We start from the raw sequence: 14,350 nt of genomic DNA on the forward strand, positions 1-14,350 counted from the left end.
ACACCATCTACCCTATACCCTAACCCTACATAATACACCATCTACCCTATACCCTAACCCTACATAATACACCATCTACCCTATACCCTAACCCTACATACTATACCATCTACCCTGTACCCTACATACTATACCATCTACCCTATACCCTAACCCTACATACTATACCCTAACCCTACATACTATACCATCTACCCTGTACCCTACATACTACACCATCTACTCTATACCCTAACCCTACATATTATACCCTAACCCTACATATTATACCCTAACCCTACATAATACACCATCTACCCTATACCCTAACCCTACATACTATACCAACTACCCTATACACCAACCCTACATACTATACCATCTACCCTATACACTAACCCTACATACTGTACCATATACCCCATACACTAACCCTAGATACTACACCATCTACCCTATACCCTAAATACTATACCCTAACAATACATACTGTACCATATACCCTATACATTAACCCTACACACTACATACTATGCCATATACAATATACACTATCCCTGCATACTATGCCATATACCCTATACTCTAACCCTACATACTATACCATCTACCCTATACCCTAACCCTGCATACTATACCATCTACCCAATACACTAACCCTACATACTACACCATCTACCCTATACCCTAACCCTACATACTACACCATCTACCCTGTACCCTACATACTATACCATAACCCTACATACTACACCATCTACCCTATACCCTAACCCTACATCCTATACCATATACCCTATACCCTAGCCCTACATACTATACCATCTACTAAATACCCTAACCCTACATACTACACCATCTACCCTATACCCTACCCCTACATACTACACCATCTACCCTATACCCTAACCCTACATACTACACCATCTACCCTATACCCTACCCCTACATACTACACCATCTACCCTATACCCTAACCCTACATACTATAGCATCTACCAAATACTCTAACCCTACATACTATACCATCTACCCTGTACCCTACATACTATACCATCTACCCTATACCCAAACCCTACATACTATACCCTAACCCTACATACTATACCCTAACCCTACATACTATACCATCTACCCTGTACCCTACATACTATACCATCTACCCTATACCCTAACCCTACATACTATACCCTAACTCTACATACTATACCATCTACCCTATACCCTACCCCTACATACTACACCATCTACCAAATACTCTAACCCTACATACTATACCATCTACCCTGTACCCTACATACTATACCATCTACCCTATACCCTAACCCTACATACTATACCCTAACCCTACATACTATACCCTAACCCTACATACTATACCATCTACCCTGTACCCTACATACTATACCATCTACCCTATACCCTAACCCTACATACTATACCCTAACTCTACATACTATACCATCTACCCTATACCCTACCCCTACATACTACACCATCTACCAAATACTCTAACCCTACATACTATACCATCTACCCTAACCCTACATACTATACCATCTACCCTGTACCCTACATACTATACCATCTACCCTATACCCTAACCCTACATACTATACCCTAACTCTACATACTATACCATCTACCCTATACCCTACCCCTACATACTACACCATCTACCCTATACCCTAACCCTACATACTATACCATCTACCCTATACCCTAACCCTACATACTATACCATCTACGCTATACCCTAACCCTACATACTATACCATCTACCCTATACCCCAACCCTACATACTATACCATCTACGCTATACCCTAACCCTACATACTATACCATCTACCCTATACCCTAACCCTACATACTATACCATCTACGCTATACACTAACCCTACATGCTATACCCTAACCCTACATACTATACCATCTACCCTATACCCTAACCCTACATGCTATACCCTAACCCTACATACTATACCATCTACCCTAACCCTACATACTACACCCTATACCCTACATTCCTCACCCTATCTCCTCTACAGGAATCTGGGCCTGGCCAACTACCTGGAGCTAGTAGATACCCTGGCACCCTTTTTCCTATAATCTACATACTAAACCCTATAACCCTACAGTCTAACCTCATACCCCTCCCTCTCTGTCTGTAGGAATATAGAGATCTTTGCTCTCTTTGTCTCCTGTATGTGTCATGACCTGGACCACCGTGGGACTAACAACTCCTTTCAAGTGGCCTCAGTAAGACACAACACACACACACACACACACACACACACACACACACACACACACACACACACATACACACACACACATACACACACACACACACATACACACACACACACACACATACACACACACTCAAATGCACACGTACAGTTCATTCGGAAAGTATTCAGACCCCTTGACTTTTTTCACATTTTGTTACATTATTAGACATTTTAGCAAATGTATTCAAAATAAAAAAACAGAAAACCTTATTTGCGTAATATTCAGACCCTTTTCTATGAGAAAAGCTCATAGAAAAGGTTCATCCTGTTTCCATTGATCATCCTTTAGATGTTTCTACAACTTGATTGGAGTCCACCTTCGGTAAATTCAATTGATTGGACATTGATTGGACATTTACCTTCGGTAAATTCAATTGATTGGAAAGGCAAACACCTGTCTATATAAGGTCCCACAGTTGACAGTGCATGTCAGAGCAAAAACCAAGCCATGAGGTCAAAGGGACAGGATTGTGTCAAGGCACAGATCTGGGGAAGGATACCAAAAAATGTCTGCAGCATTGAAGGTCCCCAAGAACACGTTGGCCTCCATCATTCTTAAATGGAAGAAATTTGGAACCACCAAGACTCTTCCTAGAGCTGGCCGCCCGGCCAAACTGAGCAATTGGGGGAGAAGGGCCTTGGTCAGGGATGTGACCAAGAACCCAATGGTCACTCTGACAGAGCTCCAGAGAACCTTTGTGGAGATGGGAGAACCTTCCAGAAGGACAACAATCTCTGCAGCACTCCACCAATCAGGCCTTTATGGTAGACTGGCCAGACGGAAGCCACTCCTCAGTAAAAGGCACATGACAGCCCACTTGGAGTTTGCCAAAAGGCACCTAAAGGACTCTCAGACCATGATAAACAAGATTCTCTGGTCTCATGATTCCAAGACTGAATACCAAGCGTCATGTCTGGAGGAAACCTGGTACCATCCCTATGGTGAAGCATGTTGGTGGCAGCATCATGATGTGGGGATGTTTTTCAGCGGCAGTGACTGGGAGACTAGTCAGGGTAGAGGAAAAGATGAATGGCGCAAAGTAGAGAAAGAGATTGTTGGTGAAAACCTGTTCCAGAGCGCTCAGGTCCTCATGCTGGGGCGAAGGTTCACCTTCCAACAGGACAACAACCCTAAGCACACAGCCAAGACAATGCAGGAGTGGCTCCGGGACAAGTCTCTGAATGTCCTTGAGTGGCCCAGCCAGAGTTCAGACTTGAACCCGATCAAACATCTCTGGAGAGACCTGAAAATAGCTGTGCAGTGACACTACACATCCAACCTGACAGAGCTTGAGAGAATCTACAGAGAAGAATGGGACAAACTCCCCAAATACAGGTGTGCCAAGCTTGTAGTGTCATACCCAAGAATACTCAAGACTTTAATCGCTGCCAAAGGTGTTTCAACAAAGTACTGGGTAAACAGTCTGAATAGTCAAAAGTTTGGACATACAGTACCTGCTCATTCAAGGGTTTTTCTTTATTTTTACAATTTAGAATTATAGTGAAGACATCAAAACTATGAAGTAACACATATGGAATCATGTAGTAACCAACAAAGTGTTAAACAAATCAAATATATTTTAGATTCTTCAAAGTAGACACCCTTTGCCTTGATGACAGCTTTGCACACTCTTGGCGTTCTCTCAACCAGCTTGAAGAGGTAGTCACCTTTTTAATCAATTTTTAATAGATTTGCAAAACTGTTTTTTCTTTGTCATTATGGGGTATTGTGTGTAGGGGGGGGGGGGGGGGCGATTTAATCAATTTTATAAAAAGTCTGTAACGTATCAAATGTGTAAAAAGTCAAAGGGTCTAAATACTTTCTGAATTCACTGTACGTGTAGGCACAGCCTGGAAAACAGCCCTCACACACAACCTCGCTCAACACACATACAGGGATAGCACCGGTAACACTTGTCCAACACACAGTAGGAAAGGTCAAGGAAAGACTGTGGTTAGACAAGGGTAGTACACTTCAGTAATTACAGCAGCATAGAGAGCAGGTCTATCTATGGAACAACGTGTTCTGTCTTCCTCCTCTACAGCAATCTGTCCTGGCTGCCCTCTACAGCTCAGAGGGCTCTGTGATGGAGGTAAAAACACACACATTTATCTCTGGGACTATAGTGACACCTTGTGGCCATCCTTTAACTTCCTATCCCATAATAACCTGTGTTTTTTTTTCCACAGCGACACCACTTTGCCCAAGCCATAGCCATTCTGAACACCCACGGCTGCAACATCTTCGACAAGTTCTCCAGAAAGGTTTGTTTCTCTCCAGCCTGGGATCCCACACTGCTGTTGTGTTGTGTTAACAGGACACCCAGGACTGTTATAGTGTGTGTGTGTGTGTGTGTGTGTGTGTGTGTGTGTGTGTGTGTGTGTGTGTGTGTGTGTGTGTGTGTTGTGTTAACAGGACACCCAGAATTGTTATAAGTTGTGTTTCTGTGTGTGTGTGTGTGTGTTGTGTTAACAGCACTGTAACATAACTAAGTTATATGGTAATTATGGGTGTTATCACCAGTAAAATACTCTGAAACATATTACTGTAGCATACTGTAAATGATGGTGCATTGTGGGAAAATGTTGTAGGTGGGAAAATAATTGCTATATTTCGAATGGTCCTGTAATTCCACCCCACAGAATGCACTACCGTATCTTTGGAGCGCCAAAAACCTTTTGACCACAAGTGGGCGCATGACATTGTTGTTTCTGGCTCAGTAACATATTTTGTTGCATGCCTTGTAAGAGGATTTAATATTTATTTCATGGTGAGTCAGAATGCTGTACCAATTTAACTTTTATGTGGTTGTAGTGTCCCATCAATTTAAATATATCGGAGACAGATTGGAGTGGCAGCTAGTCGTAAACCTTAAATGGTTGAGCATTTTGCTATGTCATTTTGCCTTGTAGTCGCTGCCAGTTTGGAATCCTTTGTTAAGGCCTCTAGAAGTGCAAGTGATTTAAAACACCAGATATTCAATAATGTATTGTAATGTGGAAACACGTTACCTAGTAGCAAGTCTGCTTGCACCAATCCCTTGTAATTACAGAAAAATGCTGTGATATACAAACCTTTCCCCTCAATGAATTTCCTTAATCTATCCATTCTTTCTGATTGTGGTGGCATTTACTTCATTACAGAGTACCTTCTTTTCATACCATATTTAACTGACTAGCTGTTGCCAAAGATTACTGCTGTATATACTGTATATATATATATATACACAGTGGGGCAAAAAATTATTTAGTCAGCCACCAATTGTGCAAGTTCTCCCACTTAAAAAGATGAGAGAGGCCTGTAATGTTCATCATAGGTACACTTCAACTATGACAGACAAAATGAGGAGAAAAAAAATCCAGAAAATCACATTGTAGGATTTTTTATGAATTTATTTGCAAATTATGGTGGAAAATAAATATTTGGTCACCTACAAACAAGCAAGATTTCTGGCTCTCACAGACCTGTAACTTCTTCTTTAAGAGGCTCCTCTGTCCTCCACTCGTTACCTGTATTAATGGCACCTGTTTGAACTTGTTATCAGTATAAAAGACACCTGTCCACAACCTCAAACAGTCACACTCCAAACTCCACTATGGCCAAGACCAAAGAGCTGTCAAAGGACACCAGAAACAAAATTGTAGACCTACACCAGGCTGGGAAGACTGAATCTGCAATAGGTAAGCAGCTTGGTTTGAAGAAATCAACTGTGGGAGCAATTATTAGGAAATGGAAGACATACAAGACCACTGATAATCTCCCTCAATCTGGGGCTCCACGCAAGATCTCACCCTGTGGGGTCAAAATGATCACAAGAACGGTGAGCAAAAATCCCAGAACCACACGGGGGGGACCAAGTGAATGACCTGCAGTGAGCTGGGACCAAAGTAACAAAGCCTACCATCAGCAAGGGCATTGAAGATGAAACGTGGCTGGGTCTTTCAGCATGACAATGATCCCAAACACACCGCCCGGGCAAAGAAGGAGTGGCTTCGTAAGAAGCATTTCAAGGTTCCAGATCTCAACCCCATAGAAAATCTTTGGAGGGAGTTGAAAATCCGTGTTGTCCAGCAACAGCCCCAAACATCACTGCTCTAGAGGAGATCTGCATGGAGGAATGGGCCAAAATACCAGCAACAGTGCGTGAAAACCTTGTGAAGACTTACAGAAAACGTTTGACCTCTGTTATTGCCAACAAAGGGTATATAACAAAGTATTGAGATAAACTTTTGTTATTGACCAAATACTTATTTTCCACCATAATTTGCTAATTAATTCATTAAAATTCCTACAATGTGATTTTCTGGATTTTTTTTCTCATTTTGTCTGTCATAGTTGAAGTGTACCTATGATGAAAATTACAGGCCTCTCTCATCTTTTTAAGTGGGAGAACTTGCACAATTGGTGGCTGACTAAATACTTTTTTGCCCCAGTGTATGTTACAGTATATTACTTGCCGTCAAGCTGCCTGTCAGATACTGATACACAGTGAGGAAACCCAGGACTATTATAGGCTGTGTGTGTGTGTGTGGTTGTCAGGACTACCAGAGGATGTTGGACTTGATGAGGGATATTATCCTGGCCACTGACCTGGCTCATCACCTCCGCATCTTCCCCGACCTGCAAAGGATGGCTGACGGTAAGGCTGTGTGTGTGTGTGTGTGTGTGTGTGTGTGTGTGTGTGTGTGTGTGTGTGTGTGTGTGTGTGTGTGTGTGTGTGTGTGTGTGTGTGTGTGTGTGTGTGTGCGTATGCGTGCGTATGCGTGCGTTATACTTTTTTTGCACCTAAACAGAGGGAAACAATTGTCAGCCTTAGGCAATAGAAGGTTTGAGTCTACCTAGGCTGACAATCTCGCCCCACGGGAGGTGTATGTGTGTGAGTATGATAGTCTTCCATTTTCTTTCCCTTTCTGTTTGTACGTCTGTGTGTAAATGTCTGTGTGTGTGTGTGTGTGTGTGTGTGTGTGTGTGTGTGTGTGTGGGTGTCTGTGTGTGTGTGTGGGTGTGCGTGTGTGTGGGTGTCTGTGTGTGCGTGTGTGTGGGTGTCTGTGTGTGCGTGTCTGTGTGTGAATGCCTGTGTGTGTGTCTGTGTGTGTGCGTGTCTGTGTGTGAATGTCTGTGTGTGTGTGTGTCCTAGCTGGCTACAATCCCAGGAATCAGACCCACCGTTCTCTGCTGCTGTGCCTGCTGATGACCTCATGCGACCTGTCGGACCAGACCAAGGGCTGGAAGACCACCCGCAAGATTGCTGTGAGGAACCCTAACGTCTACTCCTAACCCAAATCTCAACCACAACCCTAACCCTCAACCACAACCCTTACCCTAGCTTCATGTCCATATGCAGGTTCAACCCTAACCCTCAACCACAACCCTTACCCTAGCTTCATGTCCATATGCAGGTTCAACCCTAACCCAACCACAACCTTTACCCTAGCTTCATGTCCATATGCAGGTTCAACCCTAACCCTCAACCACAACCCTTACCCTAGCTTCATGTCCATATGCAGGTTCAACCCTAACCCTCAACCACAACCCTTACCCTAGCTTCATGTCCATATGCAGGTTCAACCCTAACCCTCAACCACAACCTTTACCCTAGCTTCATGTCCATATGCAGGTTCAACCCTAACCCAACCACAACCTTTACCCTAGCTTCATGTCCATATGCAGGTTCAACCCTAACCCTAACCTCAACCACAACCCTAACCAAAACCCAGCCACTAACCCTATAATGTTCATATCCTACCCCTAACCCTAGCCTCAACCCTAACCTAAATCCTCATTCCTAACCTCAACCCTAACCCTCAACCCTAACCTAAATCCTCAGCCCTAACCTCAACCCTAACCCTCAACCCTAACCTAAATCCTCAACCCTAACCCTCAACCCTAACCTAAATCCTCAACCCTAACCCTCAACCCTAACCTAAATCCTCAACCCTAACCTCAACCCTAACTCTCAACCCTAACCTAAATCCTCAACCCTAACCTCAACCCTAACCCTCAACCCTAACCTAAATCCTCAACCCTAACCCTCAACCCTAACCCCAGACCCTAGTTGACCTTTGACCCTAAACCAATTTTCTCTCCTCTGTATTCAGGAGCTGATCTATAAAGAGTTCTTCTCCCAGGGGGATCTGGTATGTGTGCTGCACTTTATTCCTGCACCGTATTTGTGTGTGTGTGTTGGGGGGGTGAGTGTGTATCTGACGTGTGTAACTTACTTGTGTGTGCAGGAGAAGGCGATGGGGAATCGTCCCAGTGAGATGATGGACAGAGAGAAGGCCTACATCCCAGAGCTACAGATCAGCTTCATGGAACACATCGCCATGCCCATCTACAAGTAAGAACCCATCACAACACAGAGTTTATCACCACTGACCCAATCACCACACAGCGTTTATCACTACTGACCCAATCACAACACAGCGTTTATCACTACTGACCCAATCACAACACGGCCCACAGCACCACCTAATATTGTGTCCCACGCCCCTGTCCTCTCATAGGCTGCTGTCAGAGCTGTTACCAGGGGCAACCGAGCTATATGAGCGTGTAGCGACCAATCGAGTACAGTGGACCAAAGTCTCCCACAAGTTCAGCGTCCGTGGGTTGCCTAGCAACAATAGCCTCGACTTCCTGGATGAAGAGTATGAATTGCTGCAATCCCAGGGTGCACTTGGGGATGACAGCCACTGCGATGACACCCATTGCCTCAACGGTTGCCTGGATGAGGGGGACGGGGGGAGGGGCCTGTAACCATACCGACCAATGGGAGTGGAGAAAGCAGTATCTCTAGGCTAATAGAAACCTAAGGAAACTATTCCCTTTTTACGTCCTCATGCGGAGAAGGCGGGACTCTGAGACAGTTTGACATTTGACTGACAGCTGTCAATCTCTAAGGCTGAGCAAAACAGATGGAGTGAACCGCAGGAGGGACGATTCAGATGAGTCATTTCAAAGGAGTCGATTCAGACTAGTCGATTCAGACGATTCCTGTAGATGCTAAATGTGACTGAACTCCTGTGAGGAAAGCAGAGAGTCGTGTTGACTCTGGAAATGATAATTTTCATAACGAGGTCTCCGTTCATATTCTTCTGAGTTTCTGTTTCACACACAGGCTCACAGACACCTAACAGGTCAATACCCGTGTAATAACACATAGGTAAAGAGCTCCTTTCCTAGTTAACAGAAAGCTGTGTAGTACGAAGGACAGTTCTGGAATCTGTTGGTTTATGTTGTTTTAAGATCATCAGAATCCCTCCCATCAGCCCACACACACCCTGATGAGCTGCTATGTCACTCATATGACTGCTTATGTATACTGTATGTAGCCTACACCTTGTGTGTTACACCCTTTATCTCAGCCAGTATTGGATGTATTCTTCATGTCTTAGGCATCATGTAAGTCTCTAGTTTGCCAGATGCTATATTTGTTATTATATATGGAGCCCATTGGTGGCCCTGCGATGCCCAGTGGTCATTGAGGGAAACTGAATCTGCCTTGTGTCAGGTAATGTGAGTGGAACTTCCCTCTTTTGGAAATGGGGACAGTTTGACAGTCAATGATCACTGGTCAGTGCCATTCTCATTAGCTAAAATCTTCTATCCCTGGAGTGCGCACACACACACACATACACACACACACAGACATACACACAGACACCACAACCACCATTACAACCTTCACAACAAGAGCCATTCCTCCTTTCTTCTTAGTGTTCCTCTCTGTGTCTCTATATAACCCCTATAACCCGCTATATAAGTGAAGCCCTTTAAATGATCTAGTGTCATCATACCTGTGTGTGTGTGTGTGTGTGTGTGTGTGTGTGTGTGTGTGTGTGTGTGTGTGTGTGTGTGTGTGTGTGTGTGTGTGTGTGTGTGTGTGTGTGTGTGTGTGTGTGTGTGTGTGTGTGTGTGTGTGTGTGTGTGTGTGTGTGTGTTGTACGGATCTGCCTTATCGTGCATCTATGCTGCCTTTCTCAGAGCTTGCCATGTTGGACCATAGATACAAACAGACACAGGCCAAACAGTATCTCCAGTGTGTTGATGAACAGACCTATAGATGACAGTGTGTTGATGAACAGACCTATAGATGACAGTGTGTTGATGAACAGACCTATAGATGACAGTGTGTTGGTTAACAGTGTGTTGGTTAACAGTGTGTTGGTTAACAGTGTGTTGGTTAACAGTGAGTTGGTTATCATTGTGTTGGTTATCATTGTGTTGGTTATCATTGTGTTGGTTAACAGTGAGTTCACTGTCTCAGGAGTTTAAAACACACTACCACTCAACTCCAATCAATCAGTCACCTAAATGTTAAACTAATGTGTGAAACTGCTGCTCGGTGAAGCCAGAGCAACAGCTTAGCCTCACCACATGTCAGGGCTTACATACTGTATATGTGGAAGAATTAAGGCCATATTTGTTAAAAGGCCCTACAGGTCAATATATTTGTTAGGTGAATGAACTGGGGATCTTGGTTAGGTGACAGGGGCGTACAGGTCAATATATTTGTTAGGTGAATGAACTGGGGATCTTGGTTAGGTGACAGGGGCCTACAGGTCAATATATTTGTTAGGTGACAGGGGCCTACAGGTCAATATATTTGTTAGGTGACAGGGGCCTACAGGTCAATATATTTGTTAGGTGACAGGGGCCTACAGGTCAATATATTTGTTAGGTGACAGGGGCCTACAGGTCAATATATTTGTTAGGTGAATGAACTGGGGATCTTGGTTAGGTGACAGGGGCCTACAGGTCAATATATTTGTTAGGTGACAGGGGCCTACAGGTCAATATATTTGTTAGGTGACAGGGGCGTACAGGTCAATATATTTGTTAGGTGAGTGGGCTATAGGTGAATATATGGATGGACTGCATATAGCTTCATATATTTTGTAGATGATTCTCCCTCAGGATGTCTGTGTGTGTGACTTCACTGACTTTGACTTCATGTTATTGTACAGATTGTAACTGTTCTATTGGCATTCAGGTAGGCTAGCGATCTGAAGCCTCGCTCTAGTGCTGTATACCTGTGAACTCTGACCCCTGATGAACACAGATTAACTTCCTCTTTTCCCCTGTTGTTGTTGTTGTTTTCCGCCCATCCATTCCAGATCTGCCTTCTTCATATGTGTTTTGATGATGATGATGCAGAAACTCTGATGTAAATACAGTCTGCTCTTAAATTATTACTTTAGACAGTTGTCTCTCTTAACTTTGTTTTACGTTAGTGTGTTTGTGTCAACGAGTCAGGGCTCCGTCATGTGCCAATCTCCATCTCCACGGAAACGCAGGATTCTTACCTGTGATGTAATCTCATAGGCTATATATAAATGCTGTAAATAACAGTTTATGAAGTGTTACTTGATTCTATGTAATTATTACAATGAGGACTATTTTAATTATTTCATGTTATACAGTTGAAGTCGGAAGTTTACAGACACTTAGGTTGGAGTCATTAAAACTCGTTTTTCAAACACTCCACAAATTTCTTATTAACAAACTATATAGTTTTGGCAAGTCGGTTAGGACATCTACTTTGTGCATGACACAAGTCATTTTTCCAACAATTGTTTACAGACAGATTATTTCACTTATAATTCACTGTATCACAATTCCAGTGGGTCAGAAGTTTACATACACTAAGTTGACTGTGCCTTTAAACAGCTTGGAAAATTCCAGAAAATGATGTAATGGCTATAGAAGCTTCCTGATAGGCTAATTGACATTATTTGAGTCAATTGGAGGTGTACCTGTGGATGTATTACAAAATAAAAAATAAATCAGCCAAGACCTCAGAAAAAAAATTGTAGACTTCCACAAGTCTGGTTCATCCTTGGAAGCATTTTCCAAACACCTGAAGGTACCACGTTCATTTGTACAAACAATATTACGCAAGTATAAACACCATGGGACCACGCAGCCGTCATACCGCTCAGGAAGGAAACGCGTTCTGTCTCCTAGAGATGAACGTACTTCAGTGTGAAATGTGCAAATCAATCCCAGAACAACAGTAAAGGACCTTGTGAAGATGCTGGAGGAAACAGGTACAAAAGTATCTATATCCACAGTAAAACGAGTCCTATATCGACATAACCTGAAAGGCCGCTCAGCAAGGAAGAAGCCACTGCTCCAAAACCGCCATAAAAAAGTCAGACTACGGTTTGCAACTGCACATGGGGACAAAGTTCGTACTTTTTGGAGAAATGTCCTCTGGTCTGATGAAACAAAAATAGAACTGTTTGGCCATAATGACCATCGTTATGTTTGGAGGAAAAAGGGGGAGGCTTGCAAGCCGAAATACACCATCCCAACCATGAAGCACGGGGGTGGCAGCGTCATGTTGTGAGGGTGCTTTGCTGCAGGAGGGTCTGGTGCACTTCACAAAATAGATTGCATCATGAGGAGGGAACATTATGTGGATATATTGAAGCAACATCTCAAGACATCAGTTAAAGTTAAAGCTTGGTCGCAAATGGGTCTTCCAAATGGACAATAACCCCAAGCACATTTCCAGTTGTGGCAAAATGGCTTAAGGACAACAAACTCAAGGTATTGGAGTGGCCATCACACAGCCCTGACCTCATATAGAACATTTGTGGGCAGAACTGAAAAAGCGTGTGAGAGCAAGGAGGCCTACAAACCTGACTCAGTTACACCAGCTCTGTCAGGAGGAACGGGCCAACATTCACCCAACTTATTGTGGGAAGCTTGTGGAAGGCTGCCTGAAACGTTTGACCAATGTTAAACAATTTAAAGGCAATGCTACCAAATACTAATTGGGTGTATGTAAACTTCTGACCCCCTGGGAATATGATGAAAGAAATAAAAGCTTAAATAAATCCTTCTCTCTACTATTATTCTGACAGTTCACATTCTTAAAATATACTGGTGATCCTAACTGACCTAAAACGGGTATTTTTACTTGGATTAAATGTCAGGAATTGTAAAAAATGTAGTTTATATGTATTTAGCTAAGGTGTATGTAAACTTCCAATTTCAACTGGGGCGGCAGGGTAGCCTAGTGGTTAGAGCGTTGGACTAGTAACCAAAAGGTTGCAAGTTCAAATCCCCGAGCTGACAAGGTACAAATCTGTCGTTTTGCCCCTGAACAGGCAGTTAACCCACTGTTCCTAGACCGTCATTGAAAATAAGAATTTGTTCTTAACTGACTTGCCTAGTTAAATAAAGGTAAAATAAAATCAACTGTATACTGTAGTTGAATCATCTTTTTCTGTCATTTTCATTGTGTTATTGAAGGGCCCAAAACATGCAGACCTACGGCTCCGACAGAGGAGGATAAAACCAAAATGCTATTTCATCATAAAATTGATACTAATTCTGAAAACAAAGACTGAAGTTACTGAAATATGTATTTTTTTGTTGTAGAAGGTGTATACCAGTGGTGGTCTGTGTGTGTTATCTAAATGCTGTATAGACCCTTCTGGAAAGAGAACACACTATATAGAAATATGTATTTTTTGTGTAATAAATTTGGTTAATGCTCAATTTTATGTTTCATACCATGATAGGCTACACACCAACACACACCAGCATACATACACAATAAAATGCAATCTCAACATATTTCTGCCTAGTTTTTATTTGTTATTGCTTGGTGGAAGTCCTCTTGACATGTTTGGAAACACTAAATGTTAGGCCTACATAATTTATTGCCCTGGCCACATCTGCAGTCCTCATGCCTCCTTGCAGCATGCCTAAGGCACATTCACACAGATGAGCAGGGACCCTGGGCATCTTTCTTTGGGTGTTTTTCAGTCAGTAGAAAGGCCTATTTAGTGTCCTAAGTTTTCATAACTGTGACCTTAATTGCCTACCGTCTGAACTGTGTGTGTCCTAACGACAGTTCCACCGGTGCATGTTCATCAGTTGTTCATCGTTGATTGAACAAGCATGGTAAAATGTTTAAACCCTTTACAATCTGTGAAGTTATTTTACAAATGATCTTTGAAAGACAGGGTCCTGAAAAAGGGTTGTCTCTTTAGTCAGTATTCCATTTACCACACTGACACCTCAGGGATGGAGAAGGTCCAGGCAAGTCATTCTGTCTGG

At 42.9% G+C, this 14,350-nt stretch overlaps 1 protein-coding gene across 1 annotated transcript in view; it reads left to right on the forward strand.

Moving 5' to 3' along the window:
* Positions 1-12,047, forward strand: part of LOC139386189 (cGMP-dependent 3',5'-cyclic phosphodiesterase-like) — a 228,160-nt gene extending 216,113 nt beyond the window's left edge. The window contains exons 23-30 of the mRNA XM_071131660.1: positions 2,152-2,239; positions 4,320-4,367; positions 4,465-4,539; positions 6,815-6,914; positions 7,413-7,525; positions 8,374-8,412; positions 8,509-8,615; positions 8,782-12,047. Coding sequence (XP_070987761.1) covers positions 2,152-2,239; positions 4,320-4,367; positions 4,465-4,539; positions 6,815-6,914; positions 7,413-7,525; positions 8,374-8,412; positions 8,509-8,615; positions 8,782-9,031 — 820 coding nt within the window. The 3' untranslated portion in view covers positions 9,032-12,047. The remainder of the gene's footprint in view (positions 1-2,151; positions 2,240-4,319; positions 4,368-4,464; positions 4,540-6,814; positions 6,915-7,412; positions 7,526-8,373; positions 8,413-8,508; positions 8,616-8,781) is intronic.
* Positions 12,048-14,350: the final 2,303 nt, after the last annotated feature.

This window comes from Oncorhynchus clarkii, chromosome 27, assembly GCF_045791955.1.
Source record: "Oncorhynchus clarkii lewisi isolate Uvic-CL-2024 chromosome 27, UVic_Ocla_1.0, whole genome shotgun sequence".
In the NCBI taxonomy this organism is placed as follows: Eukaryota; Metazoa; Chordata; class Actinopteri; order Salmoniformes; family Salmonidae; genus Oncorhynchus; species Oncorhynchus clarkii.